The 12581-nt window shown below is 40.2% G+C and overlaps 1 protein-coding gene across 3 annotated transcripts in view; it reads right to left on the bottom strand.

Moving 5' to 3' along the window:
* CRTC1 (CREB regulated transcription coactivator 1) overlaps positions 1-12581 on the bottom strand; it is a 52634-nt gene that overhangs the window by 18478 nt on the left and 21575 nt on the right. For all 3 annotated transcript variants that reach the window (XM_068661747.1, XM_068661749.1, XM_068661748.1), the window contains 8 exons: positions 10188-10325; positions 9311-9372; positions 8323-8417; positions 6270-6355; positions 5841-5884; positions 5359-5579; positions 2509-2645; positions 1722-1973 (listed from right to left, as the gene is read on the bottom strand). In XM_068661747.1, the coding sequence (XP_068517848.1) occupies positions 1722-1973; positions 2509-2645; positions 5359-5579; positions 5841-5884; positions 6270-6355; positions 8323-8417; positions 9311-9372; positions 10188-10325 (1035 nt within the window). The remainder of the gene's footprint in view (positions 1-1721; positions 1974-2508; positions 2646-5358; positions 5580-5840; positions 5885-6269; positions 6356-8322; positions 8418-9310; positions 9373-10187; positions 10326-12581) is intronic.

Raw genomic sequence — 12581 nt, 5'->3', positions numbered from 1 at the left:
ACAGCCTCGCTGTGTTATCAAGATCAAAGTGCGTAACCACAAAGACCAAAATCCTTCTCAAAGCTGCATTTCACCCCAGGACATGGAACAGACACTGTCTGAAAATTCAGGCTACGTTTTGCAGGTTTAACGTTAGTTATGTTTATATTGTTCTCAGTCTTCCTGAGAACACGTTGTCAAAGATTTACCTTTTTGTTGGTCATAAAGAACCCTAGGCTTGAACAAATTAAAAATCTCAAAGGCATTTGAATAGAATGCTGCAGGAATTAATGTAAACTAAATACAGCAATTCCTATTATATTTCCCTTAGAAATTTACCGATGATTGAGGGAAACAAGCAATCCAATAATCTAAGAAAAGGAGTAATTTAATCAGATAGCTATGCAGTGCAGGAGAATGCTGTACTACCAATGCTTTTTGGCATCAAATTCTACAGATCTCAAGAAAATATCTTAACCTTTTTATATATTATGCATTGCTACTAATGAACTTCAAACAGAAATCCAAACCACAGCAAAAGGAATTTCAATGCTGCTTTAAAAACCTGCACAGGAGTTGTCAGTGAGACTGTAGCACCGCTCAAATGGCTTTGTGATAAGCTAGCTTTGAACTTTATTTATATGCAATTTCAGTTGCTTTAAAAGATAAGCATAGCACCCTAAAAGTTAAGGTGATAAAGAAGTTTAGGAGGAGGAAAGCAACACAGAAAGCGAAGAATGAAAATCATCTGTACTGGTAACTACCTAAGTGTTAGAATCAACACATTTGGACACATTTTGAGTAGCTCGGTATCCTTTCCACTGCTGGAATTGGCCTCCTTCTTCCCCTTCTAATCCTGAAAGGGAAGCAGCTTCCTTCAAGAAGCACTTACCAGCACAAATCATTAAAATTTCATCCACAAATGAAATCCATGGTCTAGTGCTAGATCAATAAAGAATGAGTTCTGCCTATTATCTAACCAGTTACTGTCATTATAACACTGCCAGGAGGACACTACAGGTCAGGCAACCGAGATCTGATAGAGCAGGGGCAGAATGACCAGAGAAGGAGCTGTGAAATTCTGCCCCAGCTAACTTGTTACCCTGGTCTTGCTCTCTATTCTGGACCTTTATATGCAGAGAGCGAGAGAACATTTCACAACAAACCATGGCACAACCAGCACAAAAAGAAATCTGCCCAGAAATCATCACTACTATGTAGGTATATACTCCACTTCTTATCAGGATCTGAAAGCAGCTACAAATCCAATTTTGGGGGATAATAATGTATGCTCTATAAATCCTTTAAATGAAAGCTTTCCAAATATAGAAGGTGCCTGGCTCTTTCCAACTTCGGGAAACTGCTTGTTAGCAGGTTTCTTGATCAAAGTTCCCTTAACTCCTTGAGCCTACAGTACTTTGGTGGTGCATTACATTTAACAGCCTGAAAAAGTATCAACGCAACAGCAGCAAGGTGTGAAATAAATGCTGATATCCAGGATTCAGGCTGCTCTAATTAAACGTGAAGTCACAAGTGACACCATTTTATGAAACTACGGCCACCGTAAGCACACCCGAAAACCAAATTCTGTCTGTAAAGCATTTGAAGATGGATTAAATCAAAACCATTCTACTTCAGACTCCACCTAGAAGTATACCTATCACAAGGGCTGTCCAGCTTGAACCCTGATGCTACGTTTTCAAAATGAAAGCTTTATCTTTTTCAGCTCTGCCCCAGCTTACCGAGTTGATGTCTATTCCCATTGATGGTTGGGTCTGGCTACCCGGAGGTGACTGCGGGATGGTAGAAGGTACCGTGACGGAGAGTGGGGGGAGTTGTGTTCCTCGCTGTAAACCAGAGGTCTGCATTAAAGGAGTATTCTGAGGCAGGGTACTTGCCACCTGGGTCTGCTGCTGTTGCTGGGAAGTTGTCTGGGTAAAAAACGGATATGGGGGAAGCTGCTGTTCCAGAGACAACGCATCCATTGCCACGGCCTTAAAAAGAAAAATTAAAATCATCCACACTGGCAGGTTAACTCCCCAAGCATGTCAAGTTTCACATCAAGCGATCCACACTAAGTCAATCTTGCATTTTTAAATGTTAACTAAAGGTTTAAAGACACTCAAGAATACGTTTCAAGGGACTTAATATCACCTTCAGGGTACAATAAACAAAAACCCAATTGAATGTCCAGATGAGGAATTGACAACCTAGTCAGTTGTGGAATTGTACTTATGAAATCAATTTTAAAAGCTAAGTGTGCTTCTCATATGGATTAGAAAAATGTCTTCCAAATTTCATGGACAATGTCTTCAAAAGAAAAGTGTCTTGATGTTTACCAAGGATTTAGAAAAGTCAAAGTAAAATCTGTGTCCTCTACAAACCTCTCACTTTTTAAGGTACAGATTAACAAACACATTTAAAGATTACAGAACAAGAAAGACGAAGTTACAGTCATTTCCCTCCCCTAGGTAGGGTAAAACAATTCATCTGTGACCAAATATTGTAATTCTCCAAGCGAGGTCCTACCTGAGTAATTGGTGACAAAGGGGAAAGCGTAGGAGACATTTGCTGTGACTGTGGTCGCCTCGAGTCTGCGCTCAACGAGAGAGGGCTGACGGTGGGCTGACGGTGCTGCTGGGAAGGGGCTGGCGTCGTCGTCATTCCTGCCAGTGAGGAACAAATGAGCTCAAATGGAAACAGAGCAACAGTTCATTGATACTGGTACAGAGGTAATTACCTGATCTGTCAAAAATGTACAGCATAATTTGACGACGCAAAGTGGTGAATGTGCCTAGGCCAATCAGGCTGAAATTCATTAGCTAATTTGCAACTTTTGTCAGGTTAAAGAGCATCAGGAAGAAAGGAAGATCCCTGTGGTTGTTTATCCTGGACCTAAATCCAGTCACAGTTGTGCAGGACGGTGCACAGATACTGACTGGGAATTGAAATAAGCAGACCAGCTCCAGCAGCACTGTGCTTCCCCAGTGGTTTATGGAAACAATAGGCACCGTTCTCGCACACCCCTGGGCTGCACACACAAAGAGTCCAAGAGCAGCATGTTCTCCTCTATTTGTAAGAGCTGAAACCTCAGGAAGAAGATAACAGATCATGTAACACGACTAATCAGAAGGCACTTGTGTTATTATAAAAAGCAAACATCTATTTAATGGAAAATGCAGAAGAAAAACTGGTTACACAGGACGTACTCCATTTTAATGGCATAGCAGAGCACAGGAAGGCAGGAAATATCCCTCGCACTCTAAAGAGCCCTGACCTAGCAGGGGCTAGGGACAGACTACAAAGTAATTTAGCTTTACTCACATTCAAGACAAAACCTGCAAGCTTTGAAACCTCTCCTGTTTTCTGCCTCACCCTAGAGGAACTGAGACACCCTGGAAAGCAATTTCAGGACAATCTCTCTAGTGAGCTGTTCTTCCAGAGCTGCCAGAAAGGAGGAATTCACAAGAGCCTGAGAGCTCCTCAGCACTTGGCACCTGCTCAAGGCTTCCAGGCAGGCTGCCAGGGAGCCAGGAAGTCCGGGCTGCCAAGGAGCCAGCAGGCAAACTGGCTCTAACTGAGCAGATTCTGAAGACTGCCTGGCTTCCCGCACGATGTTTTCAAAAATCAACACTGTCTCATGGAACATGTCAGCGAACTGACAACCTCAAATGCACAAATGTGTAGCCTAAGTTGTTGGCAGTTCTTCATAACCTGACAGGTGTTTTTCCCCACCTTTACTTGGGGCTGCTACAGGCATGTCTGCACAATGCACAGAGCTCCTACAAAAGGCTCAGAAGTGTTTACATTTTCCGTTCAAGATCTAGGAGATAAAGAAAGGAAAGGAAGGTTTGAGAATACCAGTTAAAAAAAAGCCAAAACACTGACTACGCCATTGCTTAAACTATGGGAGAGTCTCCAACAAGCAGCAGCAAAACCATCAATGAATGCACCTCTCTCGTTTGTAGTATCTTTCATGGATCAGAAAATGTTTTCAAAGCAATTACATACCTACTGGTTTGGTTTTATACCATTTACTCTGCTAATTACGGGTAGTGCAAAAAATTTAGCAACCCAGCCTGGCCTAACTCCATGGAAGTAGTTTGTTTCTTTTTATATACACACCACCTATCTTAACAAAGCCTTGCTACGTTCTACTTGAATGAGAGCCCATCCCTGAAACTTTGTGTAGTCTGTTTTGAGACCAGAAAGCTTTCTGAAGGGTGCCAAAAGCTGCTGATTTCCTCTCTACTTAGAGGGGTAAACTGTATTCTTGCTTCCTTCTTAAATGTAACTGCTCAGCCATAACACTACATTAACCTGATTAGAATTATTTCCTTTTTACCAATATATGAGAGGATTTTTAAGTGGGTAAATGAATCCTGCCTAACACAGGAAATACATTTCTATTTTTGGATAGAGCACTTTTCTTCTGTTCTAGGAATCAACCGGCTGCAATTGTCACTGACAATAAAATGCAACCCTATGCTCACAAGTAGGACCTAGAAAAACTATTAAAAAAAATAACAATCATTAGTTTAGGCCATTTGCTTAAGTTGAAATTATCAGTCGATCAGTATGAACATTATAAACTGCCAGCGTGGCTTTTTTTTTTTTTTTTAATAAAACTATCAGTATTGCCAAAGTGCAAAAGCCCCAACAAAGCTTAGACTCATGCTGAACAGCTCAAACAGCAGCAGCATTTTGCAAGTATTTGCAACAAAAACTACGCTCAAAAGGCAACGATTTCAACACAAAGGCACCATAGTGAGAGTGAAGTGTGCACTTGGTATTGCTTCCCAAAGCCCTTCTATATCATGAATTCTGACTACTCCAGATATTTTCAAAAATCAGGCAACCAAGCTTACTAAAACTAGCAAACCTTGTAAATTCTCCATGTTATTTTGACTGCTCAAAAGACAAAATCTGCTTCAGGTGAAGCAAGCAATGCTATTTCTCCAAAAGAATCCTTATTTGAAAAAAAAAATATTCTAAAGGAATGCAAACAAAGGCCTATTTAGGGTATTTCCACAATTCAAATGCTGTTGGGATTAAGTACAATGAATTACAAGGGAGGCACATTTTGGATGCTATAGTCTGTCCTACAAAGTCACATATAAACAACAAAAAACCAGACTTGGGCATGAAGAACTTGAAAAAAATGTAAGGATATTTGTAAGTCAAAACTAAATACAGCTCTATCACTTTTTCATACAGAAATGGCTTTAAGAAAACCTTGTTTACAAAGGAAAGTCAGTGAACAGAAGTAGAATTACCCCTCAGACAAAACAGTATTATTCAGCAACGCGACTTCCATGCTGTAAGACAAGTGACATATTATGGACAATCTGTTAAAACGGCACAGAATCGTGCTCTTACCCTGACTGGCAGTGCTGATGCCCAAGTGAGTCAGATTGGCAGCAAGATTTCCGGTACTATTGGAGCTACTCAGGGCTGGGAATGTGGATTCCTCAGGGTCTAACGGTGTTGGGAGAGGGGAAGGGAAATGGATGTTTGTCAGGTCTGGAAGGGAGCCACCCGTGTTATGCGTAGCAGGAATCAGCGTTGTAGTGTTTTCCTGGTCAGCTGATGGAAAGATGCTAAATAAAGGAGAGAGGAAAAAAGACAACTGAGTTTAAATTTCAGCCTGGACAGATCTGTACAAAACCATTTTCAAAAAAGGGAGGTGGCCATATACAGAAAGATATATGGTATTTTTGATAAACCAACTAGAGGCAGAACAGACAAGGGGACACTAACACTAGTTTTGGCTTATCTTGCATCTATTCAAGAAGAAATTCAAGGTACAATGTACTTTCTTAAAAATCTCAATGCTCTTTTACAAGATGCTCAAAACTTACTTGATTCCTGGAACTTCACATGATTTAGGTCTTGATGACCCAGTCTAAAACAGAAGGAAGAAATGTTTATAAGCAAAGATATTTGACATTACTGCTTACGGTATTTTATTCAGAAAATTTTATTGCATTTCTAGAGCTATTTTTCTACACAAGAGCTCTGTGAAGGTCTTAGATAAGGCTGGTCATCTTTGTTTCCTTTAATGACTGGCCCAACAAGCCCCAAATTTAAAGAGTTTCTCCTGATATAATCAAATAAAATACATATTAAGTGCCTTTCTGATCTAATGTTTAATGATATGCTGCTACATATAGCATTTCATCTCTGAGCTCTGGAAGTAGTTTGTTTTGGTTGGCAATATTTGGAGCATTAGTTTACCTAAACATGTTTAGAAAATGAAACCTCTTCACTTTGAAATGTGAGATTCTCACCTTTTTAGTGTCCCATCCTTGTTTAGAAAGGGTTTTGTCTGCCTCAGAGGTGGTTTCCTCCATTCCAGGGACAGTCAGCAATAAAACTAAAAAAAAAAAAACGATAACAAAAGGAAGCTTCTGAGAAATACATTTTCAGATTAGGAGTTTAACTATTTTCAAAACTCTTGTTATTATTCAACATGGGGTGGTACTCTACTGTTTTGAGATCATCAAAATTAAAAAAGCAAACACCAAAGCAGACTAAGATAATATTGTATGAACATGGAGAAGTTCCCAGTGTCAAAAAAAAGTTAGCTACAAGTAGAACAAGATTTTAAAAAGTGGGTGTGTGATTTGTCTTACATTCAAGGAACTTTCAAACTGCAGTTAGAACAAAAAAAGGAAAACACACAGATATTCTTCAGTACTTTTAAAATTTTTGGTGTCCAATTTCATCCGTTTACATCTAAATGGAAAAATGTATGCTGGTACCTAGTTTTTCCTACCCTTCACATTTTACAGAGTGCTATACACCTGTTACATCTAATGGGTGGCCAATGGGACAACTCTGGGGGGGGTAAAACCCAAACCGTATCCCCTGGGACAGAGGAACACTATAAAGTTGTTAGTTTTCCATATTCCAAGTGTCTTTGTTCAAGGCAATCCGCCGTTCCATCATGCTAATAGCAAGACGACAAAGAAACATCAAAAGAAAGCACAGTAAGGGAGATTCAAACTGATGATCAGGAGTCATATTGCTTAAATATGAATTTAATCATACACTATGGGATGGCTGCTATTTAATGCTTTACAGGACTAGAAGCATTATTTGGGAGAGCTGCACTACAGCGCACAGGCATCCACACGATGTGCATCCACCTGTCTCTGGGGTGTTGTTCAAGGAATACATTCTCTAAGACAGATTTAGGAGCTTTTAATGTATTTCTTGAACTGACAGCAGAAACTAGGGCCAGCAGAGGGCACCAAAATTGTTAGTGCCTGAGGGCTGTGCTGCTCCTAGCTTGTAACTGGAAATATTATTAGAGAGTATCATTTGTAAACATAGCCTGTGAGGGCATATTAACCAGGGGTCTCAATCCCATAAAAACTAGATGAATTCTTGCTACTTCATGATATGTATCTTAATTATATGCCGTTGTTTTTGTTGCTTGTCACAGTGTTTATGTGAGACGCTTATTCAGAAAAATACATATTCTGAAAGCCAGCTCAAATAACAGGTCTCTAGGTGAAAAAGTCAAGATATTTTGAATTTGCTTCTGGTCTTCAGCGTGCACGCACTTCGAGATTTAAGTTCTATCACAGAGTCAATATATCCTGTTAAGCAACTGCATATGAAAAATTACATAAAACTCTCAAGGTTTTGTGACAGATTTACAGTTTTGCATATCAAAACTTTGGTCTCAGATGGAAAATCAGATATATATCAGATTAACTTGCCAGGAAAAAAACTAGCCACCTTTAATATTTCAATGCAGAATCAATTTCCAGAATTTAATTTTTGATAGCTAGTACTTAATGAAGTTAACAATGTGAAATTCCTCAAGTCATTAGTGTAAAATTGACAAATTAATACCCATGTCCAAAAGAAACACCTATTACAGCAATTTTCTCCACTGGGGTGATAAAACTCTACTATGGCGCTCATGAGCCAGCAGCCTGTTAACAGCTGCTCAGTAACCTACCTGAAATGCCAGGGGGTCTCTAACTTGTCTAGAAGCTACTGGAAACCTCTAGCACCCCTGACAGCCGTCTGACCACCAGCATTCCACAAGTCCAGATTACTTTTCCCCACAGGGCAAATTCATAGAACTACTGGATATGAAATTCTGGGAAATGCTCTATCTTGGCTTTGTCTAAGCTCTTCTGGACTTCAGTATACAGAAGAGTAAATGAGGTCCTTTGTTCAAATTGTTCTTTAACCAAATCTAGAAAATGTTACGCATACAAGTAACATGTAGCAACAGATGAACACCAATACACGTGCATATAATCAGAAGTACAATGCTTCTAGTACAACAAACATTTTTTTTTCAGTGGTTTTCTCTGTTACCTCTTTTCTGCTGCATGTCCTGTGACCCTCCTGAAAAGGATTCTTGTTGAGCTGGAGTCATAGTACTCTGGTGCAAGGCAGAATCAGAATTCGTCCTGGAAAGAAGGCAACACAAATTATTTTTATTGTCAGCTCCTCTAAATGAAAGAATGCTTAATCTCATATAATTGCAACCAACTCAGGAAAACCTGCATTCACTCCGCATTAAAAAACCAAGATCTATATTTGGCATACACCAGGCATAATTTCTTTGTGAAACAATCAATTCACAGAACACAACAGAATTAGTTCAAGTTTGAAGAGTAATTGTTTCAATAATGGGATTGAGAGGGATACAGGAAAAACTGTTTACCATAGTTAGAAAATAATTTGATATGCTTTGTTAAGATTGTGCATGATCAAATAATGCAGTTTAAGCTGAAAGCTGCTTATAGATCCTCTAGTTATACTAGTCTTTGAAAATAAAGTATTCCTGCTATAAACAGAGGGGAAAGGACTGGTTCGAGGATCCACGTGTGTTGTGGAGACAGGAACCTCCATGGCCAACACCTCTCACATCACAAACTGTCCTTCCCTGGTGAATGCAGGCCACCACTTTGCTCCTCCAGGGCCAGGAGCATAAGGAGTAGGAACAGGCAACTCAGTGCTCCTTTCCGTTCAAATGCTTGCATTGGCAGAGCAGTCCCTGAGCACTGAGAGAAAGCTGAGTCTTTTACAACTTCATAATTTCAGGATACGCCTTACAACATCTGGAAAGATTTACCTTTAAAAATATCACACTGGCTGACACCTTGAGTTTAAAGGCTGGCCATCTAAATGAATAAGCATGATAGAAGAAGAAAAAAACCTCTAAATTCAGTTAAGTCACGAAGATTAATGTGACCAACTGATGTGGGGAACAACAACGGCCTTTTTTTGCACATCAAGGTGTTGCAGTATCAGAGAACCCAGCCCAAATACTAACACACAGGTACAACGTGCTACTAACCTTCTCCAGCTTGTATCCGATGGAGGTGACAGGTACACAGTGCCATACGGACAGCTGTCTACGTGATTCAGTCGGTTAAGGGGAAGAACACCACTTCTTACTCAAGCAACAAGTCTATTTGAAAAATCTTCTCCTAAGGAATAATTCAAATTGCCCTGTCAAAACCACTAAGCTCACACAAGAAAGGCAAAGCAGACTCCCTATGGGGAACATACCAAGTTTAACAAGGACAATCGAATCAAAATATTATCTTGCTTGTTGTAATGTTTAAGCAACGGGACAACCATCCTCTTTTTCCCTTTCTAAATGTTTAACTCTTCCTGAGAAGCCATCGCCTCTCCGTTCTCCCACTTACATATTCCCTTTAGCCCCTTCAAGCCAGTGTGGCTGTGGCACATTTCAAGCCAGTCAGCAAAAATAAGCTAACTCATTTTCACAAAAAGCAAGAAGAAATGGTGTTCAGCAGATGTTAAACTTATGAATCAACTTGTAATGAAACGCACAATGAACTGCAAGGAATTATTCAGGTTTGGATTTACTCGGTTTTGAAAGGAAAGTCAGTTCCACAAATGCTGCCTTGTCTTTTCCATCAAAGGATCTCAGTCCCTCTCAGCTTCGTGTGTATTGTTATCCCCAGCTAGAGCTGAGCAAACAGAAAGGTAAATGCTTATTTTACAGAATAGCAGATTCTGCGATTCTGTGGTATTTTTAGACTAGATCACCGTTCAGAAAAAGCAGATGACATTAACTGCTCAGAGATGGGAAGCAACTCCGCTGACAGGTGAGGAGAGGAGGAACAAGAGAACTGTAAGAACTGAGAAATACGATGTTGGTGAAAAGGGAGGGTTTCATTGCTAGCTCGTCAGCCAAAGGATATTTGTCTTCCATGCTTATCCACAGAGAGAGGGCGTCGGTGTGGGGATCCCAGGCGATTTCTGTCCCGGTACACTCTGTCCACCAGCCCGTGATGCCGAGTTGTCCTGCTTGTGTCCAACCCAGATGACTGAAAGGGAGTCTGAGAGACACGCATAAAGTCACAAGCAGAAAAATACACGCACGAGCCGTCTGCCAAAACTTACTTATGTTGTATTAAAGCTTCTAATATTTTAAGCAATAAAACCCAGGAAAGACACGGACGAACGGAACCACGCACATTTTTTCTCAATTTTCACTACAGCCATGGAAAGCAATTACCAAGGCTATCTCTTCCAGACAGAGATTAGAGACAAGTGGAGGCAGACTGCGCTAGATCTGCCCCTCATAAATCAGCACGGCTCTCCAACCTTTGTATCTCTGAAATCCCAGCAGTGATTGTGACAGGGAGCCTACTGACAACTGCTGTTTACATTCCCTCGGTGTAGCATGCAGCATGCATCCAGAAGGAACATGCTGACAACCAGAGCTTGAACTACAAGGGCAGGAGATGCAGGAAGAGATGCACAGAGCTCCTAACAGTCACCTGAAGCTTTTAAGGAACACGCCGCTTTCTCTCACCCCTCCTTTCAGCACCATGATTTTAAGGGGACACTGACAAAATTCAGGGGGAAGAAAAAAAAAAAAAGAAAGAAAGAAAGAAAGAAAAGCAGTTTCCTTCCTCTTCTGTCTGGAAAAAGTTAGAGCATTGGGTATTTTTGTGGTTTTTATTTTGGTTAAGTTGTGCAGTAAACTGAGGTGGATCAATTCCCTCTCAATCTTATCAGCACCTATGTCTTGAGAGTGTTTCCTTGTCAGCAACCCATTTCAGAGAACAAGGATGCCACGGAAAGCACAAAGATGAATTCCCACGCTAATCTGGAAAACGTCTACATTTTCAAAAGCCCTTCCCAGAGCATACCTGCAGGGGGGAAAAAGGAAGTACCGAATGGTCAGCCTCTACACACACTTCAACAGCAATATATGGGCCTCGAGGGAGAAAAGCTACACAGCCTTCCACTCCTTGCCAATGTGAACAGCTTTGCTGAGTCCCTCAACACCATCTGCTTGGAAATCCAAAATTTCCTCCTCCATTCAGGTGCTGCACGTGGCAAATGCACTGTCCTGTCTGCCAAGCCATGAAGCCATCTGGCTTCCACATTTTAAAAAAAATGTGAAGTGTCCAGCTTTGGTTATTTTAAATGATCTTTTCTAAAAAGAAATTTGGCATTAAGCTTGAAGTCTTGTTTGTAATAACTCCTTATAGCACCTCTTGACTTTCCTTTTTTTTTTTAAGCTAACGTTAGCTTCTTTTCTCTCTATGCATACCCAATCTGTGTTAGCATAAATGGGTGCAAAGTGGCTGTGGTGTTTATTTTCTTGTTTAAGGGCCAACACTTTATATGCAGCAGAATATTGCTTTAGTCAACATGTCACTAGCAGGAGAGCACAGTGACTTTTTACTGTGTTCCTGCTGTTAGGATCACGGTGTTCTGCTTCAGCAACCATGAGTTTTTTGCTCGAAGACTTGGAGACCTCCAGTCAGAGCATCTCAATTTTAGGTAATCTAAATTAAAACATGTTGGTTTAATCTCTGCTACAAGTACTAAACAACAACCTAGTTCTATTTAACTGACACCACACAGAACTAAAAATATTCATAATTCCAAGAGAAAAAAAAAAGTCTGAAATTCTTCTTTGTACTGTTGTCACACTGATTCTATCCCAGAAGTCTGCAAAATTTGCAAATTAATACACGTGTGCTTGGAACACCAACAGGAGAAGCCATTTCCCATGTCATGGTCCCAGTCACAACATTAAAAAAAAAAAAAAGGAAAAGCCACTCAGTAGAAGACCAAATGCAGACCTCACCTGGAATTTTAAAGGAACCCAATGTGCATTAGTATACAGATGAAGCTGAATCGAAAGATAGCTATTTCTTAAGTTTTATGGCACAACTTGTATGTAAAAACTCAAAAAAATCTGATCTGAGTGTAACGGTGGCACAAGTAAACATGGACCATGCCCTGCCAGAGACAGGGCTACAATTAACACAGAGAACTTTTGGGAAATGTTGTTCTCTGACTTTCCAGGAAAAAAAAAAAATAAATACATCTCAGATGAATCCCTAAATTGCTTGGAAAAAAAAAATCAGAAGAGACTACAAACACCTGAGAAAACAGGTATCAGCCCCAACAGTTCTGGTTTCTCTCAGCAACCAACACACAAAACTTACTCTGGACCAAACACCAGACAATGTGTCTTTGTTAAATAAGCCCACCCCTGCAGGGCACATGGTACTTAGCTGTAGCAAACAATTCTGTTAAAAAAAAAAAAAAAAAAAAAAAGGCAAAAGAAC

Source organism: Anas acuta, chromosome 26 (assembly GCF_963932015.1).
Source record: "Anas acuta chromosome 26, bAnaAcu1.1, whole genome shotgun sequence".
Taxonomy (NCBI): Eukaryota; Metazoa; Chordata; class Aves; order Anseriformes; family Anatidae; genus Anas; species Anas acuta.
Note: the sequence above shows the minus strand (reverse complement) of the source record. Positions and strands in the feature narration are given on the sequence as shown.